The 15718-nt window shown below is 42.1% G+C and overlaps 1 protein-coding gene across 1 annotated transcript in view; it reads left to right on the top strand.

The window, feature by feature from the left end:
- The window catches only part of cckbrb (cholecystokinin B receptor b), a 39276-nt gene extending 26480 nt beyond the window's left edge, over positions 1-12796 (top strand). The window contains exons 4-5 of the mRNA XM_063214697.1: positions 7039-7166; positions 12180-12796. Coding sequence (XP_063070767.1) covers positions 7039-7166; positions 12180-12796 — 745 coding nt within the window. The remainder of the gene's footprint in view (positions 1-7038; positions 7167-12179) is intronic.
- Positions 12797-15718: the final 2922 nt, after the last annotated feature.

Raw genomic sequence — 15718 nt, 5'->3', positions numbered from 1 at the left:
CTGGTAATCTGGCATACAGGGCATTTTCCCGGTGGGCCGACAATCCTCAGAGGCTGATGCTGTTGTTTTTTGTTTGTTTGTATGTGTGTTTACTTTTTTTCCATAGGGACCGCAGTGTTTCCCACAGAAATTTTGGAAACTATGGGGGCAGCCGGGATTTTTTTTTGGACGGGGGGGCAGGGGGGGTTGTATTCACGCAGTGTAAATGCAAAATGGCAAAACAATGAGTACAGAATGACATTGGCGCATGGAGAAATAGGCCTAGGCCTACATTTCAGCCATTTATATTTTGAGAAATAAGGCTACATAACATTTTACCCATGGTATTAGTAGTACATCATCATTTATATTTAAAAAAAAAATGCAGTACAGTGAATCATTTCTGTTTACAACACAGTTTCATTAGTCCCTCATGCAGGGGTCTATGTAATGAAAAAAATTATAAAACAAAATAGGAGCAGAGATAAGAATTTAAGAGTACTGTGAAATTGTTAACGCATAGACAAAAAGGGTCTAAGAGGGTAGGCTATGCCTTTTCCACACACACACATAGGCGTACACATTCTACATGAGGGGTGCTAGTCACAGGGCCAGTTTTTCAAAATTCCTCCCATTAAAAAGGCTGAACAACATATCACACATTTATGTTTATATTCACATTCATTACACATTCATTTCTATATGCAGCCCGATGTCTCCTCTGCCGTGTCAATGAAGGCCTGTCACCTAACTCATTACAACTGTAAAACAAAGCCTGGGGAGTGTTAGTAAACTCATCCCACCCAACTGTCCCTTCTCTGAAGGTTTTTTTATTGCTCCCAAACCCAAGTTAACTACAACAACTTGACTAGGCTTTTGATCCCTCTGTCTTTCAAGCACTTGTGGTTTTCTCTATAGGATGTATTTACTCCAGGAGGAAAATGTGAAGGAAATCGTAATTCCAATCGCTTTTAACAAAAACGGAAATCGTATTTTTTTTATTTATTTTTTTACATTTTCGGAAACTATGGCGGCCAAATTTAAACTATGGCGGGCCGCCATAGTTTCCTCAATGTATGGGAAACACTGGGACCGGTCCTCTATTTAGATGAGGCGACCCATTGGCCTATCTTAACATTAGCGAATCATGGTATTGTAGAGTAAGCAGGGATACGGGTGAGGGGTTGGTCTATGCCAAAAAATGCCTGGGCTGGTTTTCGGCCCCAGTCCTTCCCTGAAGTTCATCCCTCAGCAGCTGTGCTGAACCAGCTTCGGCCAAAGATCTTAGGCGGCTCTCCCCAAACGCTCTCGGACTCTCCTGTGGTTATCATCAGAGCCGCTGATAGCTTTGACTGCGACTGGAACAAAGTCATTTGAAAGGCCCGCCTCTCAGTACATTTAATGTAATGAGGACCCAATTTTGCCCCCCCCCCCCTCTCTCTCTCTCTCTCTCTCTCTCTCTCTCTCTCTCTCTCTCTCTCTCTCTCTCTCTCTCTCTCTCTCTCTCAGGGCCTGGGACAACTCACCTCTTTTTCCCCTCCGGTTGGCTGCCCTGGTTATCCTTGCTGTAATGTGAACGTATGGCACAGATAGATCCTGGATGGTGTAGTTCCCTCAAGCTCTGGGATTTGTCCTTGAATATCCATCTTATTAAAGATACATATAATTGCCATTTTTTTGTATATAGTTTCAGTTGATGGGTAGGGTGGTGGTGGTGGTGGTGGTGTGTGTGTGTGTGTGTGTGTGTGTGTGTGTGTGTGTGTGTGTGTGTGTGTGTGTGTGTGTGTGTGTGTGTGTGTGTGTGTGTGTGTGTGTGTGTGTGTGTGTGTGTGTGTTTGCATATGCGTGCGTGCGTGCGTGCGTGCGTGCGTGCGTGCGTGCGTGCGTGCGTGGGTGCGTGTGTGCGTATGTGTGTGTGTGTGTGTGTGTGTGTGTGTGTGTGTGTGTGTGTGTGTGCACTTGAGTGTGTGCGGGTGCTCATGTTTTACATTTACATTAAAAGGACATTTGCATAAATCCTTCAGATGGTGGAGTCAGGCGCTCTTGAGGTTTTGAGAAACATTTATCCACAGTAGATGTATTACGTTCATCATGTTCATTATGTCAAACTCTTAAATCAAGTCTTTTCAAGTTTTTCATTTTGGTTCAGACAACATTAATTTACAGTATATTGACCAATGCATCATCAGTTTTGTGGTGGCTGTGCGAGTGTTAGTTAGACATGAAAGGGGTTTGTAGATCCTGATCGATTCCATCCCAAAACTCCCCTGCATCACTGATACTAACCTGTTTCCAATATACTTATCTCAGCTAACTCCTGTTTTGCCTTAGACTATATATATATTAATACTGAGACTTTGCTTTTGCTGTGATAAGGGAAGGCTGATAATTCCGAGAGTCCTGACCTTTGCCCGATGCTAGTCTGTGGGGTAATTAGCTTGACCTTATAAATGATGATGAAGATCTACAGTACATATTGTATATTACTAGCATTGCAAATGTGTCTTTGAATATTTAATGTTTTTAAAACAGAGGCTTAAAACCTGTTTGTTTGCTTGTGTTGTGATGAAGGAAGTCCTGAGCTGGTCACTAAGCCTAACCCTCATCCCTTTCCAGTGATGTTGAAACATTTCAAACACAATTCTCATTACAGACAATACATAGCCTGGGCTGCTGAAGCAAATCTCCTCTTTTGACTTTGGGCACATAATGTCTTTTTTAATATATTTGATGGACTTTTTGCCTTTATTATGATAGGATAGTGGAAGAGCGAGACAGGACCTGTGTTGGAGAGAGAGATGGGGTAACGTTGGGACATGACCCTAACCTGACTCCCCACAGACCGCTGCATATCGTTGCTGTCCAGCATAAATCTTGTATCTCCACTTTTCATTTTTTAACTTATTAATTCATTAATCAATATTTTCTAAATGAATAATGTCAACATTAAAGTTGTTTATTAATGATTTATCATACATATATAGTCATGGAGAGAAAAAAAGTGGAGATATGAGGTTTCTGATGGACAGCGACGATATGTGGTAGGCCTAAGTGTACATTGGTGTTGTGTAATCTTTTTGATGTGGAGACTGTACTTTGCTTCTGTTAGAAAGCAGTCTTACTCTGCTTCCAATACCCATGTTCATACACTCATACATCCATACATTCATAGATGCTTTGTTTTTGGGCATTGAGTATTATTTCTTTGTTGTGGGGAAACGTAACTGGTTTGCTTGTGTTGACAAGGCTGTCACTACCAGAACCGTTAGGCCGAATTTGGACTGTGGCGGATAAAATGTTCCAAACTCCATTTTCATGCAGTAGTCTAGGCAGGATTTCTAAAAAGGTGCTTATTTAAGGTCCTGAAGACAAATCATGTCAATTGTTGGCATACAACGGATTTGTAAAGACACTTTGTCCTCAAAGGAAAAATATGGGTTTAGGCAAGTGTAGTTTTTTGGGGGGTCAAAATCAGTGTTTTTTTGTGGTCTCATCCTACGTTCTAGTGCCCATAACTAAAGAATGGGAAAAGGTAGACACAAACTTCTTTTTTTCCAGTTCAGTGCAGTTTGTTGTAGTATTTGTGTTCACAGAGACAAAGAGCAATATTTTCTGTGGATCTTAAAAGATAAGTAAAAATGTTAAAATATCGCTGACAACATGAGGCTCTCTGCTTTTAAAATGGTTCCCAGCCAATGACATAAGTATTTTCTTCCAATCTGCTCTTACAGGGTTCCCCCAGGATTGTTAAACCTAAATTCAATGCTTTTAAGACCTTTTTTAATGCATGTTCACATAAAATTTAATACTTTTATCGCACCCATTATTTCAATAATATTGAACGAAATTCAATTAAGAAAGCGCGTATCAAATTCAAACCTCATTACTTCTTAAGAGATTACCTCTCTGTTTGGCACAAGAATGTACATTTATGGAAAATACAATTAAAATACATGCAAAGTTGCATTGTAGCATCTCAGATTTATTTACTTAAACAAACCCCAGAATTGAATTCAAAAGCTGCTTCAAAAGCACTATTTATTTGTTAATTGCAGATTACCGACTTGCTGTGATGATCACCGATCAGCCAAACACAGAAAGAATTGGAACATTTGCTGTTTTTTATAGGCTATTGACATTTTCTAGGATGAAGTAGACCAATCATAGGCCTAATCATAATTTGCACATGTACTGTAACCTACAGTATATTCATACAGTAGGCCTATCTGTCTTTCAACATGTATTAGCCAATATAATGTAAACCTATCAGACTAAATTNGAGTAGGCCTGATCGTTTTTCTTCACTCCATTATAATGACGTTCAAAAAGCATAATTGCCTACATTTAAATGTACCATTTACAATTTGAGCGTTAAACTGACAATAACCCACTCATTTTTTGAGTCAACAAGTTATTGGTCATAGGGCTAGTTGTGCAAGTAATGATCCCCCTTAATGTAGTGTTTTACAGGTATTTGAGAATAGCACTGCCATAGTCGAATGGCCACAATAATGATTATCCGATAAGACCATGCATGCGTCCATGCTTGTTTACAATTTTTCACCATGCGCAATTCTGGGAAGTATGCATTATCTGAGCATGATTCAGTAAGGAAATGCGCCGTGAGCCCCCCTATTCATAGATGGGTCAGGTCTCCTGGTTTAGCAGCGCATCGATTAAAACAAGATCAACTAAGTAGTCGTCTTTTTTTCCGAACAGCAAGGGGAAATAGTTCAGAGGCGGGATTTGATACGAGTCAAGTTTGCTACCAACAGGTATAGCGTGCCCACGCGTTGGTGTGTGGAGTGCACTGTAGCCTAACCAGTGTGTGATTTAACCGCGGTTACGCGTCTGTGGTTATTATTGGCCACCTCAAAAATTCAATGCAAGATTTTAAAAAGAGGCTAAATGTTGCATGACGTCGCCTTGTTTTCTGCTAACGCTTTTAGGCAAGAGTGTGTTAATTAATGTCGGTGGTCGTTGGTGATACATCTACTAGTTGCGACCAATCGATAGGCTGTCTCGCCAAGCCTAATTGCGTTTGTAACACAGCTTTGTCATGAAATTGAAATGGCTACAAATGACAGCGGTGGATTTCTGATTGCTCCTTAAGTTTGCTTCACAACGTTCAATAGCCTTAAAAAGAATACCCCAAGAAAACCGGTAACATTCCACAACGTCAGTTCTCCACTGTTTGCATGAACACAATGAAATAAATATAAAGGGGGGGTGGCTTTGATCACAACCTGCTTCTCGAGTTCAACTGGTGCTTGGACGGCACAAATAAAACTTTGCTGGTTAGTGGAAAAAATACTTGTGCGCTACATCGAGGATAGATAATTGTTAATGCTACACTTCCCGTTGTCGCTGCAGCACTCAAGGTTTGTGCACGTGTTTACAGTGCAACGAATGGACGTTCTGTGCGTCATCTTCATTATGAAAAAAGCCCAGCGTAAACGTTTTCTTGCATAGTGTGCAGCACGCCTCGCGGTCATTCGGCACAGATTTTACCCAAAAGTATTTTGGATCCTGCAGCCACTTGGGGTTAAACCGGCACTTTCCCATTCTTCACCTCACCTCATCAAAAAATGACGCCGCTGCACTCTAGATTAAGTGTGTTTAGCGTTCTACAACGAATCATGGGTATTGACGTTCTGTGCGTCATCTTCATTATGAAAAAAAAAACTTCGTCCTTTAGGTTGCACACTGAAATGTTTTTTGAAAATTAAATGCCGCAGTGAAAAAAATTCCCGACTTTTAACAGCTAATTCAATGCTATTAATGCTCTTAATGCTGGATAACTAAATTCAATGCCTTTTTAATATTTTTAATAACCCGCGGGAACCCTGTCTTAAATCTGATGCCATGATGGGATTCCCCATATTTGAAAACATAAAAATGAGTGCCCTTTTCTAATTTATACCTTGTTTAGTCCGAAGTGATTGCAGGATTTTAACATGGTGGCGGCGGCCATATTGGATTTTGCCCGTTTGAGGCATTTTGGTACATTTTTGCGTCCGGCATACGGCAGGTTTGGATCCAGCACCCTTGAATACCCCTTAATCAGTTGTATGCCGGAAATTAACATGAATTGCCTTCAGGTGTCAACTTTTTGGAAAATTGACCCTGACTATAAGACATTACAGACTGTATCCAACTGTGAAAAAATATTTCCTTACACGGTACGCATATAGTCTTCAAGACTTTCCTGGTTTGCTTGTGTTGTGATGTGAGGAGTCTGTCCCTCTTGGCGTCCTGAGTTGAGCCCAGAGTTTCCAAGCTGGCCTGTGGGGTATTACAGTAAGCTTGACCTTTAACCTCTCCGATTGGTGATCACCGCAGGGTTAAGCTCTGTGCTGTATGGTGGCAGCTGGTGTATGTTACACACAGCCCAGTGATGACCCCTGTCAATGACCCTACATGTCTCTTACTGTATATCACCATGTGTGTGTGTGTGTGTGTGTGTGTGTGTGTGTGTGTGTGTGTGTGTGTGTGTGTGTGTGTGTGTGTGTGTGTGTGTGTGTGTGGGTGTGTGTGTGCGTGTGTGTGTGTGTATGCTCGGTGTGTGTGTGTGTGTGTGTGTGTGTGTGTGTGTGTGTGTGTGTATGCTCGGTGTGTGTGTGTGTGTGTGTGTGTGTGTGTGTGTGTGTGTGTGTGTGTGTGTGTGTGTGTGTGTGTGTGTGTGTGTGTGTGTGTGTGTGTGTGTGGCATCAACTACTCCATCAGTGCACTTCCCTCATCTGCTCGGTTTCAGCACTTTACAGTATATTCCAGTATGGTTGTGTGTGTGTTTGTATTTGTATTTGTATTTGTATTTGTATTTGTATTTGTATTTGTATTTGTATTTGTATTTGTATTTGTATTTGTGTGATGTGTATGAGTGCGTGCGTGCATGCGTTCGTGTTTGTTTACACAATATATCTATATTTTTGGTCTTTTACTGGCAGATTAGTACCCTACCAGCTGCCCACGGCTGGGCCATGTTTACTCAATATTTTAGCATGTACCTGCTCAAATTAAACTCTCTCATCATAATCCTTTCTCTGTGTGTGCCATCAGGTACATCTTCCTGCTGTCTGTGCTGTTCTTCTTCCCCGGCGTGGTCATGATCATTGCATATGGCCTGATATCCCGCGAGCTCTACCGCGGCATTCAGTTCGAGACGGAGCAAAAATCGTCCCAGTGCGGTAAGCTGTTACAGGTGTTCCTTGAACAATGCATCTTCTGAAATTTGTATGGTGTCTTTGTTGATAATGTAATAGGTTATTTTTTATCCCACACAAACACAACATTTGTTAATTTCTTAAATGACATGTTTTGACAGGTACCTTCATTGAAATAGGCCAGATAAAGAAATAAACAAACTTCGGCCCTGCTATGGCCAACCGATGGGGCACTTGCCTGCCATGCGGCTGACCCGGGTTCGATTCCCGGCCCGGGTCCTTTGCCAACCCCTCCCCGTCTCCCGCCCAGTTCACTTCCTGTCCCCCTCTCACACTGTCCTGTCGAAAATAGAGTCAAGAAAGACCAGAATCTTTAAAATAATGAACAAACATTATTTCTTAGATAAAAGAAAAAAGAAAAGGAGAAAAGGGATCACACAATTACAATACATCACGTCATCATATAATCACACATTTATATATGTAGTTACAATTGTCACTCATATTGCTTCACTCGTGCACTCCATTTATTGGTACGTAAGCTGTCACTCGTGTCTCGCCGCCGTCATTGCTCCTTTTTGTTCTTGATGTGACCCATGCAGTGTGTCAGGCTTGCGCTCTCATCTTGTCACCACCAATGCTCTTTTAATCCTCGATGTCACTGGGCCATTTGGTGCTGTCATCTATAGAGATGTCCACCACATGTCCACCAATCCCATCCCCCGTCCTCCTACAGCTTCTGGGCATGTTTAATCGAGAGGCTGTTTCGTCTCTTCTCGTCTACCATTCACTGCCTCTGACCGTCTGTCCTATTTGGCACTCTGGCACGCGTCCATGGTCTTTTTTTTTTATTACATCTTGTTTTTCTTCTGTTTGTTTTCTGTTTTTTTTTTTTTTTTGCTTAATGATGTAAGGTCACTGTACAATAACCCCTCCTCCTGGCTATGTTTAGTCGAGAGAGAGAGAGAGAGAGAGAGAGAGAGAGAGAGAGAGAGAGAGAGAGAGAGAGAGAGAGAGAGAGAGATGGGGGTGGTGCTGCTGCAATGAGCTCTAGTAAATCCTCCAGCAAAAGCATGCCCTGATGCTCATGTTAATGACAGAATTAGAGCATGTTCACATTTATATATACAGGCCCATCTGCTATAAAGTAACTGAAATGGAGAATATTGACATAGAAGTTTGAGATAGAGAGAGAGTGTGTGTGTGTGTGTGTGTGTGTGTGTGTGTGTGTGTGTGTGTGTGTGTGTGTGTGTGTGTGTGTGTGTGTGTGTGTGTGTGTGTGTGTGTGTGTGTGTGTGTGTGCGCGTGAGAGAGTGACAGACAGAGACAGAGACAGAGACAGAGAAAAGGGATGACATCGTTGCTGTTCTCTACACTTGTAAGTTTGTTCAAAAGTGATATTCTTGGAAAACAATATCTTTAATTGGCTATTACCTATTTGATTGCTGCACTCGCATTAATTTATATCTCTATATTAGATAGACCTCTCATGATTTTGAGATAGGGGAGCCCCTTCAACTCTCAGACTTTAATCACAATCTGGAAATGAATCATGCAATTCCCGGAAATTGCAAATCTAGCTACTAATAGCTATCTGTTTTTTTTAATCAAAGTTTTATTTTATTTATTTATTTATATTTTTTGAATGTGTATCATTATGACAATATTAAGTGCCCACTCGTCTCTGAGGGTTGTGTTCATGTTGAGATTGCCTGGTGAGATGCGTATTTGGGGCACTCTGTGATGTTCACTTTGGCACTCAGTGACATACACATGTATGCAGTGGCTGAACAAATGCACACATGGCCCCAGGGCAAACCACCTATAGGGCCCCTCCATAAAGCCTTCCATGGTCACAATAAGGCCCCCAACACCCATACAGAACGGCCCTGGGCCCCTGGGCATATGCCCTGCTTGCCAACCCCCCCCCCCCCCCCCTATAGCTCCGCCCCTGCATGTATGTCTGTGTGTGATTTGAAAGCATCAGGCTGCCACCAACATGATCTCCAAAAATTCCGTGCTCCTGGACACGGATGTTAAGGACACAAAATCTGTGTCCAGGAGCACGGATTTTGCCAAAATTCCGTGCTCCTGGACACGGAATTGTTTTCCATGCTCCTGGACACGGAATTGTTTGAAGTGCTTTCTATGGGCTATTTCCACAGTCTTGTGTTTTCTCAGGATTTTTCTAATTTTCAAATATTTTGTCTAAAAAAAAACATTTCTTACTGAATGGTTAGGGTTAGGGATTGTTTTGGTCTGGGCACAGCTAGTTTTATTTCATTCATTATATGAGTTTGATAGCCTAGCAACCAACTGGAAAAGGTATTTCTGAAAAATATGTCTTTAATGACATGTGAAGGTTAGGGAATGTTTTGGTCAGGGCACAACTTAAATTGCTATAGCATTATTTTGTTTAGGATTAGCCTTTGGTATGTATTTTCTAATGATAGAGTTAACACAGTGCTGTGGTAATAGCCCATAGAAAGCACAAGAAAACAATTCCGTGTCCAGGAGCACGGAAAACAATTCCGTGTCCAGGAGCACGGAATTTTGGCAAAATCCGTGCTCCTGGACACGGATTTCGTGTCCTTAACATCCGTGTCCAGGAGCACGGAATTTTTGGAGATCAGGCTGCTGCCACCTATGAGTCACTCATCTCCCATTAGGCCTATTTGCCGTTTCATCATGGGTGACATTTTTAGAAGAAAAAAAACCCACACAATTTCCATTTGTGTTTATGAAAACATATTTTCGACGGACGCAAGCGGTGGGTAGACACATATGAACTGACATGTATTGTATGTTCGCATCAGACTATTAAGAGGAAAATATGCCTTTTTCAATAGCTTATTACAGTCTTCAAAATATACATACACGTAGAATTGTATCGACTTGGGAAAAGATGTTGATAAAAACATTGCTTTTAAGAATAACATTTTAAAACACAAACTTATCTGTTCATGAAAAGCACAATTTACAACCACATATTTTCATGTGTGTGAGAAAATGGGAAGAGACAGGTGCAGTCTATGGTTGTACGGTAGGCAGAGGCAAACAAACTGACTTGACTTTATATTTACAGGCCCATCTGCTGCAGTATAAAGTAACTGAAATGGAGAATATTGACATAGAAGTGTGTGTGTGTGCGTGTTTTGGAAGTGTGTGTGTGTGTGTGTGTGTGTGTGTGTGTGTGTGTGTGTGTGTGTGTGTGTGTGTGTGTGTGTGTGTGTGTGTGTGTGTGTGTGTGTGTGTGTGTCAGACTTGACAAAGTCCTGCCATGTAGCCTACGGGCCTATCCTTCTTCCTGTGTTCATAGCACAGGAGAGTTCACTAACTAACTTATCTACTTGGATTAATAGTATGCTCCAATTAGCAGTCAATTGGCTAGAACAAATATATGGCAAATCATATATACTTTTTTTACATATCCTTTTTTTTGTCTGGTTGTTGGGGAGCATAGGTGTGCAGAGATAGGGATGAGGTCAGAGATTCTAGGAGTGTTATCCTGTGTCTTTGACGAGGTGGTGCAAAGGCACCTGCCCCTTTGCCCAACTGGAGAAAAAATGCCCTTTTTGAAAGTTCCTTTTTGACACTTTTTTTGTCACAATGTTCACATGATTATAATCTACAGATGCGTCATGATCTAAAGCATGTGGCAATAACGCCCGATATAGTCCTCTACAGCCCAGTAAGGCAGCTGGAGGTTCCACATGCCCCCACTCTCCACCTTCAGCACCTGCCCCCCTAAATGTCCATGCACGCCACTGCTGGAAAGAGACTTATGGCATCTTTCAACAACAAGCACGTTTGGATTCAACCTGCTGGAAACGTGATGAAATGTACAGTTGTCAAGGGATTCCCTTCACTGTGGGCATTAAAAAAAATCAACCAAATTAAAATAAATACAGAAAGGCTCATGGCAGCTCATTTGCGGTGAAGCAAATAATCCTCTTAAAAACTTAGAGATGTGTAAGCATTTATTCAATCACCATCGACCTTAGAATTACTTAGTCAGTTCAGTGAAATGGAAATACCACACAGTTTCCAAAACACTAATTGCTTTTTAAGGTAGATTATGCATTTTTTAGTTGATCATTTCAAGACATGATGCTTCCCATTCCCAAATATATTTTTTCTTATGAATATCTACAACCCCCATCAACGTTTAAGTATTCATCATGACATTTATGAAGTTTACACGTTTCAAACATGAAGGATGATGTTAGATCTTTTCCATATAAATCTGCCATTTACTAGCCTGGTAAGCCAGCGCCACCCGCTGGACGCCGAAGCTAGCGAGTGGGTCTGGCCTCGGATCTGAGAACGTTTGAACGCTGTGCCCTGAGTCAGGCAAAACTAATCACAACGCAGAGATTTGTTTTGAATCAAAGCGGGCGGGGTTTTGAGGGAGTGACGACGAACGTCGCAACACCGTTGGGAAAGCACATCAACGGCAAAGATCACTGATTGGTCAGAGTGCCGGCACCGTTTGAAAAAACAACAGGTTGTTCTCATCAACAATCTTCGGAGGTATTGTTCACCGGGGCCAGACTAAATTACTCCGGTCTCACATTTAGACTGGTTTATCAGGCTAGGCATTTGCAGTAATATACAGCTTTGGCTGCAAAAAATACTTTTGACAGACCAATACTTAATTTTTACTTAAGGTTTTTTAGGTACTAGGTAAATGCTCAGGAAAAAGATCAAATTTGAGAATGGAAAAAATGTAAATAAACTGCCAACGCACTGAACCTTGAAGCCATACCAAGTGATACAAACACCATAATCTTTCATCTTTTCCGCCAACCCTAACTTCAAGGTACAGTGCAAGTATACAATGCCAGACGTTCTGACATACTTTGGTAAACTCTAGCTAATAATGTTGTCACGGGGGTGACAACGTTAAGTGGGGGAGGAATGGTAGAAGTAATTTGGGGAAGATTTTCCAACAAACATGGCAATGTATTAGGGACCTGTGGAATAAACTCTGACCCAACATTTGCTTCCATCTCCTCTTCATTGCCTCTTCCCCAGGTGTTAAAAATGGTGTAACCGCAGCCTCCACCTCCGCCACCAGCACCGCCGCGCCCATGGCCACCAGCGGCGACGAAGACGACGGCTGCTACATCCAGGTCTCTAAGCGTCCCAACTCCATGGAGATGTCTGCCCTCACCCCGGCCACCACTTCGTCCTCCATGGCCGCCTCTGCCGCCAAGGTGGAGCGTGTGCGCAGCAACACGTCGGAGGCCAAACTGCTGGCCAAGAAGCGCGTGATCCGCATGCTCATCGTGATCGTGGCCATGTTCTTCCTGTGCTGGATGCCGCTCTACTCCGTCAACACCTGGAAGGCCTTCGACGCGGAGTCGGCCACGCGCGCCCTCTCCGGGGCGCCCATCTCCTTCATCCAGCTGCTGTGCTACACCTCGGCCTGCGTCAACCCGCTCATCTACTGCTTCATGAACAAGCGCTTCCGCAAGGCGCTGCACACCACGTTTTCCTGCTGCTGCCGGCCCTGCCGCAGGCACAGAGCGCGGAGGGGGGGAGGAGGGGCGGGCGGCATGGGCGGGCTCGGGGATGAGGATGGCATTGCCACTGGGGCATCCATGTCCAAGTTCACCTACACTACTGTCAGCAGCATGGGGCCCTGTTGAAGGGATGGACGGTGGAGATAGGAGATGGGTACACAAACACAGAAGTAGATACTTTTAAATAGTTACATTCACACACACACGCAAGCGCACAAACTAGGGCTGGAAATTGATCCATTTCCATTTCCTGTATCGGTTTGATTTCGATCCGAAGATTCGATTCGATCCGTTTCGATTTGATATCGAACTACTGTATTGTTGGATTGTCGTTTTAACCTATTTATTCCTAGAATTCTAAGAACTGTTGACCTATACTGTGAACTGCATATAAAAACCTAAATCTCTGCCTCTGAAGGCCATATAAACATGGAATACCTTAATAGAGGGAGGTTGGAAACTTGGTAACATTTATATTAGGTAACATATCCTCAATCTGAATAGGCCTAATTTACAAGTCTCTCATCTGATGTGCACATTCAGGCTTGTACGAAATTCTGAATTGAATGAATTGAAATTCAAAGTTGTTGGCATAATACGAACACTGGGTGGTGTCATTACCTTGAATTTCTTTGAATTTAATCTACACCACCCATTGAGAGTACATAGAACACCACCACCTAGTGTTCATATTATGGCATTACTGTGAATTTCAATTCATTCAATTTGGAATTTCGTACAAGTTTGAGTGCACATGTGTTTGCCTGAATTTGAAAGACACCCTTCCGCTCTCCCTTCCCTTTCTCGTATTCGTGGTTCAAGGGGGAGATAATCACTTCTAATCATTTCAAAAGCCTACAAATCATCTACTTTCTTCTCCCTTTCAAACTTATCACTCCATCTCAACTCAAAGTTAGGCTTACTTGTCTTCTCTGTTAAAAGTAGAAGCGAAGGCATTTTCAGGTCTCAAAAATGAAACCAGCGTGCGCACGTGTAATGATTGTTTGATGATATTTAATCACATATTTTCAAGAGGACGTGTTTCTTCAAGTCATGAACACTACTCTGAAGTGTATTTGAACCGATTATAGTGCGTTACTGTACATATTCAATGCCGACAAAGTTCTTCTAGTTATAATAATTTTGACTAATGAATTAAGAACAAAGCTACGCCACAACTGCTGGCATTTCCAAAAGCCGGTTGCAAATACAGACCATGAATCCATGAATGGTTTTAAGTAAAAACTGACACTATTGACACAGCAGCCCCGTGTGTAGGCTACTAGCATTTGTGTGTATAGAGAGCTACAGGACACAATTGATTGCTGCAAAAGGTCGATAAACAAAGTTTTGGATCGATATCAGATTTTTCGAACGTGAATCGATATCGGATTGCGGATCGATCTCTTGAACCCAGCCCTAGCACAAACACACGCACACGCACACACACACACACACACACACACACACACACACACACACACACACACACACACACACACACACACACACACACACACACACAGACTCTGGCTCAAAGTGAAGGATGGACTGGGTCAATGTCATTGTACATTATAGGGTACAGTGGTGGGTGCTGTGTCTGGATTGCTTAAGGACTGGGTATAGAATATTTGATTTAGGGATTTGATGTGTAACCATCAAATGGTTCACGTGTCCAAATGAGTTGTGAATATCAATGTCGTGTGTTGTAAATCAAAGCTTTTTTCATTTCACAGGTATGGCTATATGGCTCTGAGCATGAGGAAAGAGGAACCTCAGTGACCCATCTGGCTTTTGTCCTTCACTGCCTACAGGTGAATCAAGACTAACAATGTCTGGTCAAAGACAAAAATCACATAGGGTATATTCTACAAATGTGTTTCCTACAATGAGCACTGTGTGGCTTTAGACATACAGTACTGTCCTGGCGAATGACTTGGGAGTCCATATTGGTGATTAATGTAATAGCAACAATACAATAAGCCACCTTGCTTCCAACTTAATTTGGCTGTGTTAATTCAACACATATAGGGCATGATCAACAATATGCCCACTCTACAAACGCAAAGTGCAGTAACTACACTAATATCGAAGTTGAGAAACCTGCCTGCAAAGCCTTGGTATACATCAGGTTGGATATTGCAGTTACTGGGAATTTGACAAAGCATTATCTCTGGAACGGGACACATTTGGACCTGAAGGCTTTGTGCAAGATAAAAGATGTGTTATGGAGACCATTTTCAGTCCATGTTATGGAGACCATTTTGACAAAATTTGTAGTTACTGGACTTTGTAGGCCAGTGGGTGTTCAATTCAGCTGTGTGGGAAGTGTTATGTTAACATTGCAGAAATGTACTTTTCACCTGTACCAAGTAAGCTATACCTTGCTATAATGTTTCGATTGTGACTCGTCTTTGCATTTGTGGCAATGTACTGGAGCATCTACTTTCTTAACATGAGTGCTGCTGGACGCATTTCCTGTGACGTGTACTACAAGTGCCTGCTATGAACTGTTGTCGTGTTACTGCGCTCTGGCAGTAGGCTGTGCAAGATGGTAGAATGTACTGACTGTCTGTTTCGGTGTCAATAAGACTTGTTTGGATTTATGCCCATTTGCGACTCTCCAGTTCTTACTGTAAATGTTTTTGAAAGCCAACACCCTGGGTGTGTGAATTCTCTCACTCTCACTCTCTCGTTGTCTTTCTCTTTCTCTCTCTCTCTCTCTCTCTCTCTCTCTCTCTCTCTCTCGCTCTCTCTCTCTCTCTCTCTCACACTCACACAAAATGTGTGTGTGTGTGTGTGTGCTTGTGAGTGATTCTCTAATTCGCCTACACTTTTAAGTCCGTGGATTTTATTTGGCAATTCCATTAACTATTAACTGCATCCAATGATGTTTTGGACATTAGAAAACATTTATCTTTCATATAATACAGAAAGTGTAGACATAGCATTATTTCCCTCAGCAAGAATGAATATTTAATACTGGTTTTGGGCATTCCAAATGTCAGATTCAGTCTTCATATTAGCATGTAAAGAAACTTGTTTTGC

Source organism: Engraulis encrasicolus, chromosome 13 (assembly GCF_034702125.1).
Source record: "Engraulis encrasicolus isolate BLACKSEA-1 chromosome 13, IST_EnEncr_1.0, whole genome shotgun sequence".
Lineage (NCBI taxonomy): Eukaryota > Metazoa > Chordata > Actinopteri > Clupeiformes > Engraulidae > Engraulis > Engraulis encrasicolus.
This window is presented reverse-complemented; position numbering and strand designations above follow the sequence as displayed.